General features: G+C 35.3%; 1 protein-coding gene across 3 annotated transcripts; it reads left to right on the forward strand.

Annotated features, from left to right (window-relative positions):
* The first annotated feature begins 163 nt into the window (after nt 1–163).
* On the forward strand, nt 164–16,232 carry LOC120349463. 3 transcript variants are annotated; one of them, XM_039419672.1, is made up of 6 exons: nt 164–193; nt 3,437–3,719; nt 5,116–5,336; nt 9,711–9,901; nt 11,862–12,108; nt 16,000–16,232. In XM_039419672.1, exons 4-6 carry the CDS (start codon nt 9,898–9,900, stop codon nt 16,205–16,207), a joined length of 459 nt encoding a protein of 152 aa, XP_039275606.1. In that variant the 5' UTR covers nt 164–193; nt 3,437–3,719; nt 5,116–5,336; nt 9,711–9,897; the 3' UTR covers nt 16,208–16,232. The 3 variants fall into 3 exon arrangements, with proteins under 3 accessions (XP_039275606.1, XP_039275605.1, XP_039275607.1); XM_039419671.1 differs by having other exon boundaries at nt 174–243; XM_039419673.1 differs by having other exon boundaries at nt 182–243; nt 3,440–3,719.
* The last annotated feature ends 483 nt before the right edge of the window (nt 16,233–16,715 follow it).

Below are 16,715 nucleotides of genomic sequence, written 5' to 3' on the forward strand. Positions count from 1 at the left end.
TCATTATGGAATATTATCCCGATTGTTTTTCTTCCAGTTTTTGTGATAAAATTGATTCAGAAGTCAATAATTCACTAAATTCATGAATTCTGTTTTGAAATTATTCTATTTAGACTAGATGATTCAGGAGATACTGATAAGCGCCAAATTCAAATGAGTTTGTGTGTCGTGGCGTTCGGCATCATGTTCAAATGTAATGTACTATAATTATGTTTTAGCTTAAAGTTACCTACAACCCTTTGGGTCAGTTTTCAAGACTCAGCACTCGTCTTGTTATATTCATCAAACAATATTATTATTATATTCTTATCTTCTTTTATTTCTGTACTTCAACACTTTTTTAGTCGCTTTCCACTTGACAATGGTCAGGTTATAATACCTTTATAAGAAGTTGGTGGTTTTCATTTCAAATTGTATAATACAGAAAATAATTGATAATTATATCAGTTTTTATACATAAATTTATTAAAATAAGCTTAAATTCCAATTCGCTACCTACATATTGTAATTACAAAATAACATTTAAAATAATTTATCCTAACCTAAAAATTCATTTTAGCTCATTCTTTTGTCAAAATTGTATTTTTTCTCTGAAAGTATCGTCTAACAAACGTAGTAAATGTGGATGTAAACTTTTATGAAGTGTTATATGTCTGCTCACTATGAACTTTTAGCAGTTATCATGTAAGAATAGGGGGCCATCTCAAATTTATGACATCATGATTCACACTTCACTACCGGTATTATAAGTCCTAGCTGAAACAGCAGTCGTAAACCCATAAGGCAATTACTATTTCTCTGGTCATAAATTCAACAAACCTGGGGAGTAATGTAGATCCACATTCTGAAAACTGAACTTTTTTTGCTGCTCTCAATTCTTCAACTTTATGATCTCTTGTTTGTGAGGAGATCCATATGGAAAGTTTCCAACTAGGTTTCTTCGGGTTTTGCATTAGTTGGGACCTTCCCAAAAATCTCCTAACCTTCAAGATACCTTAAGTTAAAAAGTAACATTCATTTGTTTTCAAAGCTCAGCTCAGCAAAAAGTGTTTAGTTTTTAGAATGTAGATCTACTTTACTCCTCCAGTTTTTTGTATTTACGACCAGAAAAATAGTAATTCCCTTACTGACATCAAACTACAAAAAATATGTTGTACAATCGCGGTCCAAAAAATATGTTGTACAATCGCGGTCCAAAAAATATGTTGTACAATCGCGGTCCAAAAAATATGTTGTACAATCGCGGTCTCACGAGTTGATCCCTTGACCAATTTACCCCTTCCACAGCATCAAGACGCCAATTGTATAGCAATAACAGTTGAGTTGTTGCCAGTTATTTGAGTTATACTTTCATCATTCGTCATTATTAGAGATCTGGATTGACTGTGTCTCTAGTGGACCTGACTTGGTCCTTGTCGTAGGGGTTGATGTACGTGTTAACTAAAAATAGACACTCATTCACGCTTTTTACTTTTCTTGCCCTATTAACATAGGTAAGGAAAGTATTGCTTTCCAAAAAAAAAAATTAAGGTACCCCAATTTCTATACGTTTCAAGCTCCCCTGAGTCCAAAAAAGTGGTTTTTGGGTATTGGGGTGTGTGTGTGTGCATGAGTGTATGTGCATCTGTGAACACGATATCTCGTATTCCAATTAACGGAATGACTTGAAATTTGGAACTTAAGGTCCTTACAATATAAGGATCCGACACAATCAATTTCGATCAAATCCAATTCAAGATGGCGGCTAAAATGGCAAGATTTTTGTCAAAAACAGGGTTTTCGCGATTTTCTCGAAAATGGCTCCAACGATTTTGATCAAATGTATACCTAAAATAGTCATTGATCAGCTATATTAACTGCCACAAGTCCCATATCTGTAAAAATTTCAGGAGCTCCGCCCCATCTATGCAAAGTTTGATTTTAGATTCCCAATTATCAGTCTTCAGATACAATTTAAACAAAAAAATTCAAGAAAAGGATTGAGCATGAAATTCTCTACAATTAATGACCAGTAACATTTTCACCTAAAATTGAAAATAAGCCGGAAATTTGAGAAAATGTGATTATTTAATTTATTGCAAACTGTTGATTCTATTAAATCATTCATTATGAAGAGATAGCAGACCTCGTGTGTCCAGCTATATTGTCCTGTCACCAGCTGGCTCAGATCTTTGAATAGTAGACTTGAGATGCGCGTGAACACTAGCGTCAGTTGATCAATTTTCATAACGGTAAGGAAAGTTGTGTGAGTGCGCCACACCATATTTTTCAACTTAGTCAAACATCTAAAAATTGCAAATATTTTACAGCTCTCATCAAGATGTCCTGGTCTGTTAAAATATCACATTTAGCCTAGCAAGAGATTGCCTATGTATTATGTGGTAATTTTATTATAAATTAGGAATGCAGCAGTTACACATCGGCAGTTGGCTTCCTTCTTGCTCCGTCTCCCCCTGTACCAAACAACTAGGGATCAACTTCTCTGACCACATTGCAATGTAATGCCATTTAGTATTTCAGGTTCACAATGTGATCACAAAAACCACAAGGTCACGTAAAAAATCTAAAGAAAGCAGTCACAACAAAAAAGTCAATAATATAAACTCACCAGCGTGTTGTCCAACGTAAATAACTCACTGATACCATAGAGAAACAATAGCGTAAGTAGATATCCCATGGTATAGGGAATTTATGTCGCAACTTTTACTGTTATCTCAAGTCGATTAATGTCGATTATTGTCAATTTTCACTGTTTTGTTGGAGTGATAGTGTATGAAAGGCACAATTTGAGAGACTACCAGCGTCACACAGCTGCAAAGGAAAGAACTATGTGAACTATCGGCTTGGGATAACAGTAAAACTTGCGACATAAACGCCCTATACCATGGGATATCTACTTATGGTATCGTTTCTCTATGCTGATACACTCTGAAAACACTTATTCTTCACCAAGACCAGCGGAGTCGGTTAGTTGTGTCAAAAAATATAAGAATAAACTTTTCTTGAAGTAAATAATGACTATAAACTTGAGTTTTCAAGATGGCATGGTCACTGTGACTTCGAACAACTCATGTAACCCATAGAAAGGTTTTCTTTAAGCCAGCACTTTAACTTTGCCCTGAATGATAGAATACAATGGGGTCTCAACTAGCAATCTCCTAAGCGCCCTGAAATCGCCTGGTCGACAGGTCTCTTGCTGCTATTAGAAGCTTGTTGAAAAGTCTTGTAGATAGGTGGGCAAGGCCAGTTCGTGTCCTACTCAGCCTCTGGAAAGGCACATCCAATTATGGCTCCCTCTAGGATCATATGCATAAAAACTCGGCCTGGTGGCAAGCTCATCTACATTCGCGTTGGTCCTGCAAAGAGCTAATTTGATAATTTCATTGCGACGACTTCCAAGTTCTTCAGAAGCAATACATTCGCTTTTCTTTTTCAGAAGCTCTTGGGAAAGTAACAACCAGGCGATAGACCGTGATCCGTTTTTCATCTAGTAAAATGGCTACTCACCAGCTGGATGACGATATCAGAAAACTAATGAATGAAATGAATCCAGTCAAGAATGATTCATTGGTGGAGACAAAAGTGAAGCTGTTGGACATTCATTTCAATTGGGACTTGATGCAGTTGGCTCCTCAAAGTGAGACTCCAGAGGCGGTTGTTTCTAGACTCAACGAAAAGATTGAAGAACTAGTCGAGCACACCGATTTCAAATTTTTAAAGTAAGTTTCCTTATTTGAAGATATTTAAAGGTTTCAATGATTTTTTTTCATTATCTTGGCTAGGTCGAGATGGTGGGAAGACCGAGAAAGATGGAGAGGCATTGTTCATACCCAGACCCGGCACTAGCTGGAACGGGACACGGATATGGATGGATGGATCTTGGCTAGAAAAGAGATTCAAAAGTTTTCAGTTGTTGAGATTCATTATCTTGGCTGAGCTGGCCTACTTTGAAGAGATTTGCTCGAAAGAGCTTGAATATGTGTAATGTTACTTTTTGTTGACCGAACGAAGTGAGGTCTAAGATTCAAGTCGACGGTTTGGCATTTCTCTTAATGTTTATATGTTTTATGTTGTGCATTTACGGCGAAACGCGGTAATAGATTTTCGTGAAATTTGACAGGTATGTTCCTTTTTAAATTGCGCGTCGACGTATATACAAGGTTTTTAGAAATTTTGCATTTCAAGGATAATATAAAAGGAATAAGGAGCCTCCTTCATACGCCAATATTAGAGTAAAAATCAGACTATAGAATTATTCATCATAAATCAGCTGACAAGTGATTACACAGATGTGTGGAGAAGCCAGTCTTTTACTGTATTTGTATAAGGTCTATAGTTTCAATCAAATACATTAAAGAGGTATGCATCTTTAAGCTGAGTTTACACCAAGGTTATTAACAAAATGGTTATAACTTAATCCTTATAGATTCTATTAGATTGAATGAAAGTTGACAAACACATATGTTCATCATGTGTATGATAAGTTATGTTCAATCTAATATAATCTATAAGGATTGAGTTATTAACATTTTTTGAATAAATTTTGTCTAATCGCAGCTTTAAGATCTTTGGTTTCAATATTTTGTTTTGCAGTCATTGTATTATTATGCGTGCCCATCAGTATCAATATTCTCACATTCGAAAAAACTAATTTAATGGGTGAATGAAAATAAACAAATGAACTAAATAATGCTGGAGAAATTATAATATTTTTGATTCTAAAAAAATAATTTTCATCAGATAGAAAGATCATCACGGAACTGGATGAATTATATCATTTGGAATACAAATTCAAACGTGAACTGAGTTTTTTTAACATTTAAAACAGTTGACATCAGGTACTTGTGGATGAGGATACTGCGTGAGGTCTACTGTTCACAGAACTACTAGTAATAGGTATTGTAATAAACAAATAATGAATAGTGTTTCTAAAATCAAGTTGTATTACAATAGTCGAAAATAGTATGGATTTGCAACACAGTAGAGTATTCATTCATTCTCCTATTACATTCTCACACATTGCACCTATCTATGTTCCTATCTCTTCTCGTTCTTAAAAATAATCTCTTATAGAATTCATTTCATGTAATTTGTGCTATGTCGGTATGATTTCAGTTTGAATCTGCAGCTGATAATAGCGCAAGAGTTGATGAAATATGACAAGAGCGCTGGATTGCAAAAGATACGGGGACTGTGAGCAGTTGTTGAAAGACCACAAGAATAGTAATTGCCAGGAATATCTGTTCGTAACCATTTTCAAAGCAATGGAGTACATGGTGATGGGGTGTAAGGCCTATGCTCTGTACAAATGTGAACTCTTCAACGAAGCAAAAGAGGTTAGTGATAGCATGGAGAAAATATAGCATAAGAATATATCCCATGATATCATTTTCAATGACTATTTTGATTGAGTAATAATATAGATCGTTCATGTTCCAAATTTCAAGCCAATTTTTTGTTAACTCAAGCCAACTAGTAGTTCTGTGAACAGTAGACCTCGCGCAGTTATAAACCGCAGCCTCCTCTTATACTGTCCATCAGAGTAAATCCTGTCTGTATGTCGTGTCGACGAGACATCGGCGTAAAAACGGCTAATGGCTGTTGGGGTTGGTGTATCAAAAATGCTAACATCAGGGTTGGTGTATCAAAAATGCTAACATCAAAAGCTAATCTCCTTCAAGACTTATACTGGCAACAGGACAGCCCGAGTTCAAAGCAGAGAAAGTTCGAGAGACAATACTATGCTATTTTAATTATTAATTGTATGCGTTATTGTACGGAATCAATAGTTCATTTAATAGTGCATAAAATTGCATTCAATGAGGCATGCAATTGATAGTCTACACATCAGCTGGTTTTTTACCAAGTTTCATTGAGATATTGAATTGTATGCGTCATGGCATGTAATTTATATAAAATTGCATTCAATGAGGCATGCAATTGATAGTCTACACAGCAGCTGGTTTTTACCAAATTACATTGAGATATTGAATTGCATGCGTCATGGCATGCAATTTATAATCCACTCAACAGCTGATTTATGATGAATAATTCTATAGTCTGATTTTTACTCAAATATTGGCGTATGAAGGAGGCTCCTTTTCCTTTTATATTATCCTTGAAATGAAAAATTTCCAAAAACCTTGTATATACGTCGACGCGCAATTTAAAAAGGAACATACCTGTCAAATTTCATGAAAATCTATTACCGCGTTTCGCCGTAAATGCGCAACCTATAAACATTTAAACATTAAGAGATATGCCAAACCGTCGACTTGAATCTTAGACCTCACTTCGCTCGGTCAATTAATGTCAACTTATTTTCTTACTTACTAAGCGCTACAGCCCTACGTGGACCTTGGCCTCCTCAACAATTCGCCTCCAATCATCTCTATCACTTGCTCGCCTCCTCCAGTTTCTCACCCCCCAAGCACGCCAGATCTTTCTCCACTTCTTGAAGCCAGAGGGTTTTGGGGCGACCTCTTCTCCTGGTTCCTTCCATTCGTCTAACAATCATCTGTTTCTGTGTTCTGTTTTGGTCCATTCGTTGTACATGGCCCAGCCAGCTAATCCTTCTAGACGTTATATATTTTACTAGGCTATATCTTTCTTTTGCAAGATGGTATTGACTTCTGCATTGTTCCTTACTGTCAAATAATGTGTATAATTAATATTTTGGCCGGGTGAGAGTGTAAGAACGGCACAGTATGATAGACTACCAGCGTCACATAGCTTCACGAAAAAGTGGTAGTAGACTATCGGCTTGAGTTGGAAGTGAAATTTGGAACATAAACGCTCTCTACCATGGGATATCTTCTTATGCTATCTTTTCTCTGTGGTATCAGTTTCTTAATTATTCTAATACTCCAACCATTTACTTCACAATAACTTCCAATCTACAATACTTCAACTATACTAGTAGTTCTGCGAACAGTAGACCTCGCTCATGAATACAACTCTCTCTCGATCTAACTAGTAGTTCTGCGAACAGTAGACCTCGCTCATGAATACAACTCTCTCTCGATCTAACTAGTAGTTCTGCGAACAGTAGACCTCGCTCATGAATAGCCTACAACTTTCAAACTAATGAGAAGGGCCATTAAGAAAGTACAGTATATTGTGAAGATTTATCCATGTCATTTATTATTTTCTCCATTGAAAGTGCTAAAGACATTGTTTCCAGGGACACCGGACTTATAAATGTCTCTCAAGGAGGTACCATCATATCGTCCACATATTTACAATATTACAAATTTTCTAACAATTAATTATAAGAAATCGGTCAACTGACAGAAGAATGGAATATGCAGTAGGCAATTTAGACTATGAATCGTCTCACAGACGATAGTGAGACGGAAATGATTCTAAATAACATGGGTTTGTTGGTGACAATGACAGGAGGTTGCTAATAATGTTTTTCATGAAAAGTGGATTCAATGTTATGGCGGCTTGTTATGCCTATGCAGAATGTTTATGCTCACAAGTCGTTTTCCGATCTCATACTAAAACGAAAACAAGAGCTAACTAAGCTGTGATGTCTCCGGCCGGTTCGGTAGGTCTAGAAACTATTCATCTATGAAACAGGGAAATATCGTGTTGAAAAGGGAAGAAGAAATGGGTGCAATCAAGTGAAAAGTTTTCTTCAATTAATAAATACAGTATGATTTGGAGCGGCTCAGACGTTTCAAGGTTCACCGCTGACAACTCTTGTCCTCTATCGATAGCATTCCAACGATACCATTCATTCAATACAGCACATTTTATATTAAAACCGGAGGTCTTATCAAAAATCGTTACACATACGTTTCTGCGCCTTGTTTCAAAGAACTTGTATACCAAATTTCATCCAAATCGGACAAGAACTGCGACTGTAACTGCGGTACAAACAAACAAACAGACAAAAGCCGATCGAGTCGAAACTAAGTGAAGGTAGAGGGTATCAGAGAAGGTAGCTGAGAGTGATCAAAAGTAATGCATGTATTTAAATGTGCCAGGACATAGTGGAGCGGTGAAGTTAGGGTAGGAGGAAGCAAATAAATTTAGATAAATGCATTACTTTTCAACCTTTTCTGATACCCTCTTCCTTCGCCGATCCTCCATGTTTCAGCCCTTACACATAGCTAATAGATATTATAATTTTAAAAAATATTGGAATTCGATAAGCTTTCTCATAAAAATTATGGATGTCCAGTGATCTATCAAAAATGTGGTTAATCTGGATCTCATAAAAATTTATGGATGTCCAGTGATCTATTAAAATGTGGTTAATCTGAATAAGGTTTATTGTGTTCTAATCAATATTTCAAATGACAAATTATTTTTGTTCTGAGGAACCTAAAAGCTAACCTGGATTCGACAGCTCTTAAAAGCGTTTATTTCTCTCTGTTCCACTCACTCCTAACCTACGGAATTATTTTCTGGGGAAATTCTAGTGGTGTGTTGGAGGTGTTCAGATTGCAGAAGTGGGCCTTGAGGGTGATGATTGGGGAATCAATACCAACAAGTTGTCGGCCCTACTTCAGGGATCTTGAAATTCTTCCACTCCCCAGCATATATATTTTTGAAACAATCTGCTTCATCAAAAAACATGTTCACGAATTTAACACAGGTGAAGCATTTCATGGATACTCGACCAGATACAGAAACAACTTGAGAGAGGATGCGCACCGGAGTAGCATGTATGAACGAGGTGTACGGAGCTCAGGTATTCGAATGTACAACCTGTTGCCATCCCACTTGAAATAATTATCAGGGAGGAAATTTAGAATTCAATTGAGAAGGGAGCTGCTTTCAATTGGTGCATATTCAGTGTATGTTAGTTCATATTCAGAGTTCAATGAATATTACAAACCTCAAGTTGGAGGTTTAAGAGGATAGATAGCACACATTTTCTTGTTGTATAACCTTGACAAATCCATACACCCCTTTTGTAGGAGGTCAGTGAATGAAATGATATAAATAAATCAATTTTTGTGTTATTAAAACCATAGAGAGACAATAGCTTAAGTAGATATCCCATGATATAGGGCGTTTATGTCGCAACTTTTACTGTTATCTCAAGCCGCTAGTTCATGTAAGTCTTTCCCGTGAAGCTGTGTGACACTGGTAGTTTCTCATATTGTGCCGTTCACACACTCTCACCCCAACAAAACAGTAAAATTCGACAATAATCAACAGTAATCGGCTTGAGATAACAGTAAAAGTTGCGACATAAACGCCCTATACCATGGGATATCTACTTACGCTATAGTTTCTCTATGCTAAAACGCACTGAAATGCTGTAATTCCAGTTGTACAAAGTAAAATTATTTCTATTTTCTCTCACAATGATCAACATTCATACACTCGATTGCTCAAAAGAATGTTAACTTTTGATCCTGATTAAATGCCATGAGAGCCAACCGAAGAACCCTCCTTCTCAGAAAAACCTTCTCTTATTGGTTCTCGCGGAATTTAATCATGATTGAAATTTTAACAGAGTATAGACTTAAATATGATTTTGATGAGTTTCTTGTACAGTATTCTCATATCATGCAAATGTACAATGTTTGACAATTCCCCAGTCAATCGACTGTGGCAGAGAATAAACTAAATTAAACTGTCTCTCTAAATGATAGATATTATACATTTTTATCAGTTCAGATGCAGCTCATTACTACATTTCAGTACTGTATTCTACTACAAAAATTTATCCTTTAAAATCATTTCAGATCCTTGAAAGCCTACCTATCTGCAGTGAAATGACTGATAAGGAGAGATCCGGTATCTTTGGCATGAAAGCGTGTGCATACATGGAGTATGGAATAAATGGATTCCATAAGGCGCTTGAATTCATTAATGAAGCTCGAAACAGGGACCCCATGATGCCTGACTGGCATTTCCTCACAAGCAAAGATAATGGGTTCGTCATTATAGGTTTATAGGTTTCGTCATTATTAAGTTTTGTATATGTGTGTGCGTGTGAAAGTGTGCAAGAATGATACCAAATTGACATAGCCTACCGGTATTGATTTATTTCAATATTATATTATATTCATTTATGTTCTTTATTTTATATTACTATTTTATTATACATATTCAAGTGTCCCCACATAGGGAAGCCTATACGGAACACAAGTTAGAAATAAAACAATATTGTATTTGCTTTTTTGAATGTAATAGTTTTTTTATTTGAATAGAGAGAGAATAAAGTATTACTAACAAATTATAAAATTGGTCTCAGATTTAAAATGGATCTTTTCAAGCACTAGTAGTGTTCTTAAGCTCCTAGGAACTTATCTGGATCAAAGATGGATAGCGCTATCTGCTTTGCTAAATGATAGACAAGGATAGCTACACCAATTAATTGTTATTCAATTTAAAATGCTGCCATTAAAACGTGTTGTACTCACTTTCTCTCAAATCATCTAGAAAATATTTCTTCCTTTCATGATTCAAAATAAATTTTCACAATTGAGATTTCATATTCTGGTTCAGTACTTCATGATATTTCTTCATAGCCTGAAAACGATTTGGCAACGTTCCGGAGGTAGAAAAGGATAGAGCAATCTGCGTTGTTTGATGATAGACAAGTATAGCAAACCAATGTTAATCAGGTGCTGACTTTATTACCTGAATCTCACAATATAGGAAATGAATCAACCTCAACCTGCAAAAAGAAATTGATCAGGTGCGACCTGAAAACTCTGACACCAGACCTGAATCAGCCAGGTCACCTCGGCATTATTATTACTAGCAGGTAACTGTGCTCTGTAAGGGTCTAATTGAAAACTTGACAAACTGAAAACTAGACCTACTGAAATATTGAAGAATTTAAAATAGGTCTATAAGCATCGGTAAATTAAGAATCAATATGCATAATTTCAAGTTAATCAGTCCAGCAGTTTAGACGTGATGATGCATCATTCTTTAATTTTCTATCCCGTACGTGTATGAGCCAATTCTTTCCTTCATTATATTATAATATCGGGGCACCGAGCTTCGCTCGTTATTTATTTATTGACTTTTGATAAACCGAACACACTTCTTTAAAATGATTGGGGAAGGACTAACAGGCACAGCCCAAAACTGTTTCTTCCCCGAATTTTGATTTATATACACTATAAATGGTCCAGAAAGTAGGTTATATTGCATACACTTGAATTCAGGTTCAATTTTCTGTTCAAACATTTGAAAACAAAAAAAATATAATTTAGATTATATACAATTGCATATCAAAATAACACTCACTAATCACTTGAAATCGTCAAATAATGATCAACTTTGAAAATTATGATATACTATAGTTTAGGAGGATTATCATGTCATGTCAACAAATCAGATTATGTTGATCAAATCTATTAAATTGTCCAGCTAGATAAAATGTCTTGCTGATTGATTACGATTACACAGCTGGAAATAATTCTGTCTCTCTCCCACACAGGCACACGCATCTTCTGTTATTGAGAGACGACGAAATTATCATCTGTTTTCCAAGGATGAATTATCTTTTTAATGTCGTTCAGCGAGTTTTCCAAAGAATGAGACCTAGTGCAATCGAAACTTTATATTATAAACCTACTATGTTCTAAAATTCGTGAAAATCGTTAGAGCCGTTTTCGAGATCCGTAAAACATAAATAACCAGATAGAAAAATAGCCAGATATAAAAATAACCAGATATAAAAATAACCAGATATAAAAATAACCAGATATAAAAATAACCAGATATAAAAATAACCAGATATAAAAATAACCAGATATAAAAATAACCAGATATAAAAATAACCAGATATATAAATACAGAAATTGTTCGCTTAATATAATAGGATAGATTAACCTGCAATTTTCTATTTTTGTAAACAGAGTTTCAAATTTTTGCAGGAAGAATACGTCGTTTCAAATTTCCATTTCTGTCGATACCAGAAGACGAGGAGAAATTTTGTCGCCGAGCATACGAATTGCGCAGCGATAATCCAACTTACATGATGTACATTGCTCAGATCACCCGCGAAAAAGCCAGCAAACTTTTCAATGACTATCGCAATGAAAACCCCAGGAAAATGTCGCACTCCGATCCAAGGAAAATGCGTGTGGATAGTCTGAATGGAGAAGCATCTAATTTGTACCAGTAAGTGTTAAAACTTCTAATACTCTTTTAAAACTCCTAGTACTATTTTCTTGGTTTATTTGTTTGTTCTATTTAGTTATTTATTCATATGCAAATATAATTCAGGTAAAAACAACAGGCATTTGCCTAAAACTGCTTCAAACCTTAATTTGGAATACATAGTTTTTCAATAGCTTCTTAGAGGCTCTTATCAGAGTATAGGAATTGTCAAAACTTATAACACATACGGAACACAAAAAATGAGAAGAAAATCACACAAAGGAACCCTCTCTACATACAAACTCTGCCGTGGTATAAAACACTCCAACCATCAATAAGCTCTTCAACTTCTCAAAAGCATGGACATCATAATCATTTTTCAAATTAGTAGGGAGATTTCTAATAAATTTAAGACCCATATACAGGGTGTCCCACCAAGGTTATAACAGCCGTTGACCATAGATTCTACTCGACATTTCCGACAAAAAATGTTCAGTAAACATTTTTCCTATCGACCTTAGTTTTCGAGATATATCGATTTTTCGATATTTTCAGAATATGCCTACTTCCGGTCATTAAATACTCAATAACTCGAAAACTACTAGTCGAATTTCAATTTTAAGGGTATTGTTGGAAAGAGAAAAATATTTCAAACAAGATCAATGTAATTTTATTTGTTGTTAGATATTTTGTAGTTTTTTATTAGGGCTTAAACTTGAAAAAATGATATTCTTCAAATTCAAAGTCAAATTTCAAACAGTTTTTCTCGATTTTTCTCCGGGTAATTATAGTGGTTTCAATATTACAAAAACTTCTCCATTTCATAGGCTTTCGAATGTGTATAAATTCGAAAAGGTAAGTTCCATGATAAAGTGTTCAAAACTGCTAATATCTGGAATGAACACCTTCAAAATGAGAAAATTCACAAACAGCATGCATCAAGTGGTGATCCTAAGGGCTCCTTTATTTCTTGTATTGTGTAGGCCTATATATGTGTATCAGCATTCCTAGACATAGTCTTTCTTTTAACTTGCATAATAACCTTATATATACTAGTATTTGTCTATAATATAATAAAGTATAGCTATAATATTCAATATGACAAGAATAACATGCATGAAAATTCCACAAACATGATGCTGCACATAAAATTTACTCAAATTGACTTGACATAGTTTACTCTGGGGTGCTGATATAATTTATATTCTCAGTATGTCCAAGTACGATCATAGGGAATAGTATACTTCAAATCAGTGAGTTTAAATAACTAGTAGTTCTGTGAACAGTACATCTCGCGCAGTTAAAAACCACAGCCTCCATCTGAGTGAAGTATGTCCTGTACTGACGTGTCGGCGAGATATCGGTGTGTAAAAAACTAATGGCTGTTTGGGTTTTTGTATCGACAATAATAATCAATATTAATTATAATTATTAGCATTAAAATGCTAATAACTTGTTGAAAACAACTATGTTACTATCATCAAGAGCTTACCGACTCTGCGAGTTGAAAGCAGAGAAAAGTCGGGAGAAAATAATAAGCTACTTTGAGTTATCAATATTGCATGCCTCATTGCTTGCAATTAATAGTCCACACGACAGCTGATTTTTTATCAAGTTACATTGAGATAATTATTGAATTGCATGCGTCATGGCATGCAATTAATAATCCACTCGACAGCTGATTTATGATGAATAATTCTTTAGTCTGATTTTTACGGGACTATTGGCGTTCAAAGGAGACTCCTTTTCCTTAAAGTACAAAATTTTAAAAACTTTATATAAGTCGACGCAAAATTCAAAAAGGAACATACCTGTCAAATTTCATGAAAATTGCTGCTTTTCGCCGTAAATGCGGAACATAAAGAGAAATGCAAAACCGTCGACTAGAATCTAAGACCTCACTTCGCTCGGTCAATAAATAGAGGGAACAGTTAGTATGCCTAGTTCTATAAAGTGATCTCTACAGGACCCTGTAGTTATAATACCTTTAATTGCCCTCACATCCCTTTTTTAGCTTGAAAACTCCAAATTCTGGCAGGACCCACCCCACACGACAATGGCATAGCGGATGTGTGACATTATTGGTGAGTGGTAGACTGCCATTGTCATTTTGGTATCATTTGATCTTCTAATTTGTCGGAGTGCAAAAATTTCAGAAGCAATCCTCCCACAGAGCTACCCAGTATAACAATCCCATGAAATATATTGGTCCAAATCAACCCTTAGGAATTTTACGAAATGAGGCTGGTTAACATTTTTATCATTTATCATTGGTTTGTTATCCTGGAACTATATCTATCTCTGAATTGTAAAAAATGTTTATGGTTAATGTACTATGGTTAATGAATAATGTTGTATGGATGTGTATGAATGATGACTGATTGTCGGCCGACACTCAGAATCACCCTCCGATTGGCTGAGAATCAGCTGTTGTTGCTAATCAGCCAATCAGAGGACAATATTGTGGGTGACGGCCGACAATCGATCAGTGGGAGAACGATTATTAGAAACCATAACTTCTTATATCGGGGGACCGAGCTTCGCTCTGGAGTGTAAAAGCATAGAAAATTTGTATCGAAAGATTGAATTTATGGTTTATATTTATTTATTCATTTTCTCAGTCGTACAATTATTTTTACAGTTATATGAGGAGGCACAACAGGCTATGCCCAAAACTGTCCCTTTTCAAATTTATACTACAGTCCAAATCAAAATCTAGGTTGAGCTACTATCACTCATCAAAATAACAATTTATTCACACTTCAAAAAACAAACACATCATCAATTACAAATAGATATACTATGAATTCGATTTAGAATGTTATACAATATTTGTTAATATACTATGTACTATTCTACACTAACAGCATCTAGTTACTATTTTGGAATTTCTGGAGTAAACATGTTTTCTAAAAAAAAGAGAAATAAACAAAAATGAGTTTTTTTGCTGAATTATTCTTCTCTTGAGATCAGCTGAGGAATAACCCACACATGCACTCGCTCACTCACTTCCATTACGGTATCGACAGACGACCAAATTTCCAGATGTTTTTCCAAGGACATATTTATCCATTCAATGTCCTTAAGCGAGTTATCCCAGGGTTGAGACCTAGTGAAATCGAATTTTCATATCATAAACCTACTTTGTTCCAAATTTCGTGAGAATCGTTGGAGCCGTTTTCGAGATACGGTCACATACAGATATATAAACATCTAAACAGAAGCTGCTAGTATAGGATAGTATAGGATTTAATAGTATAGGATAACTTCTTATGCGGAGTCCCCTAAAATACTAAGGGCAGGTTTCCGAGCTCGGGATTTAGCTAAGTCCTAGACTTTAAACAGCTGGAGTCAGAAAATTGGTTTTCCAAAACGGGGCGTAGTCGCAGTCATTGTCATAGTCACGTTTGAATTAAATTTCGAAAAACTAGAAAATTGAACACAAAATAAAATAAAGAGAAAATAGTGTAAAGTTTCAGCTATTTTGAATTATTTAGGAATGTCTGATTTCGTCAAGGAAAGACGTTTCCAATTATAGAAATGAGAAAATAAAAACTACAACTACTGTTATAAAAGCTGCGACTACGCCCCGTTTTGGAAAGCCAATTTTCTGACTCCAGCTGTTTAAAGTCTAGGACTTAGCTAAATCCCGAGCTCAGAAACCGGCCCTAAAAGTAGTGCAAGAACGCCAAGATATACTACAACCAAAATTGAACAAAAAAAGTGGGATTTCCACAGGTCAGGATCAGTTGAGTGAAAATATGAGTTTACTCAGCTCGATCGATCGAGTATGAATAGTCCCATTGTAAATCATGGGAGGAATATTTTCAATGAACCTCACACGGACTCTTCCTTGAAAAAGAAATTAAATATTAGTGATTTATACTGTTAATGATTCTTAACTTTTTTCAGAAAACTGATTCGTTTAAACCAGAACGATTCACACATCCTTTGCCGCAGTGCTTTTGGAATGGTGAAACTGCCTGAACCATATCGATGCTTGGATGTGGCAGTGGAAGCTATCGCAAAGGCATTGGAAATATCTCCCAATAACCCGATGGCCAATCATTATGCGGGTCTCATTTATATACGCCACCTCAAGGTTTGTCAAATCGAATAAATCTTTATTCACAAAATAAATACATCTGCAGAAAGAAAAGTAAAAAATCTCAGTACCCTTTTTGAATTATTTCATCACAACATGTTTCAACATTGATGCCATTTTCAAGTGATATTTTTCTTTCATTTTTCTTACTATACAGAAAAGAGATACATCTGCAGGTACTATTAAAATGTTGTAAATATTACCCACAAAGACACCAAGTTCAATTCTATTTATATTTTCTACTAGCTGGCCCGGCGAACTTCGTACCGCCAAATAGTTAATGCATCTCATAACAAACTTTAGCTGGATGCACACCTAATTCTAAACACCGAAAACAGCACAATTACTTGAAACAAAGCAATGTCTTTAGAGCATGTAAGTCTTTAACCTGAGGCCGCACTGCTAGATGGTTAGTTACACACAAACAGTCATTTTGTTTTGACTTGTCATTTTGTTTTGTCGGGGCGTTTAGAATAAAATACATTGGCGGTTATGAAGCAGCACACACAGTCTTGTCTACTAT

This window comes from Nilaparvata lugens, chromosome 1 (genome assembly GCF_014356525.2).
Source record: "Nilaparvata lugens isolate BPH chromosome 1, ASM1435652v1, whole genome shotgun sequence".
NCBI classification, from domain to species: Eukaryota; Metazoa; Arthropoda; class Insecta; order Hemiptera; family Delphacidae; genus Nilaparvata; species Nilaparvata lugens.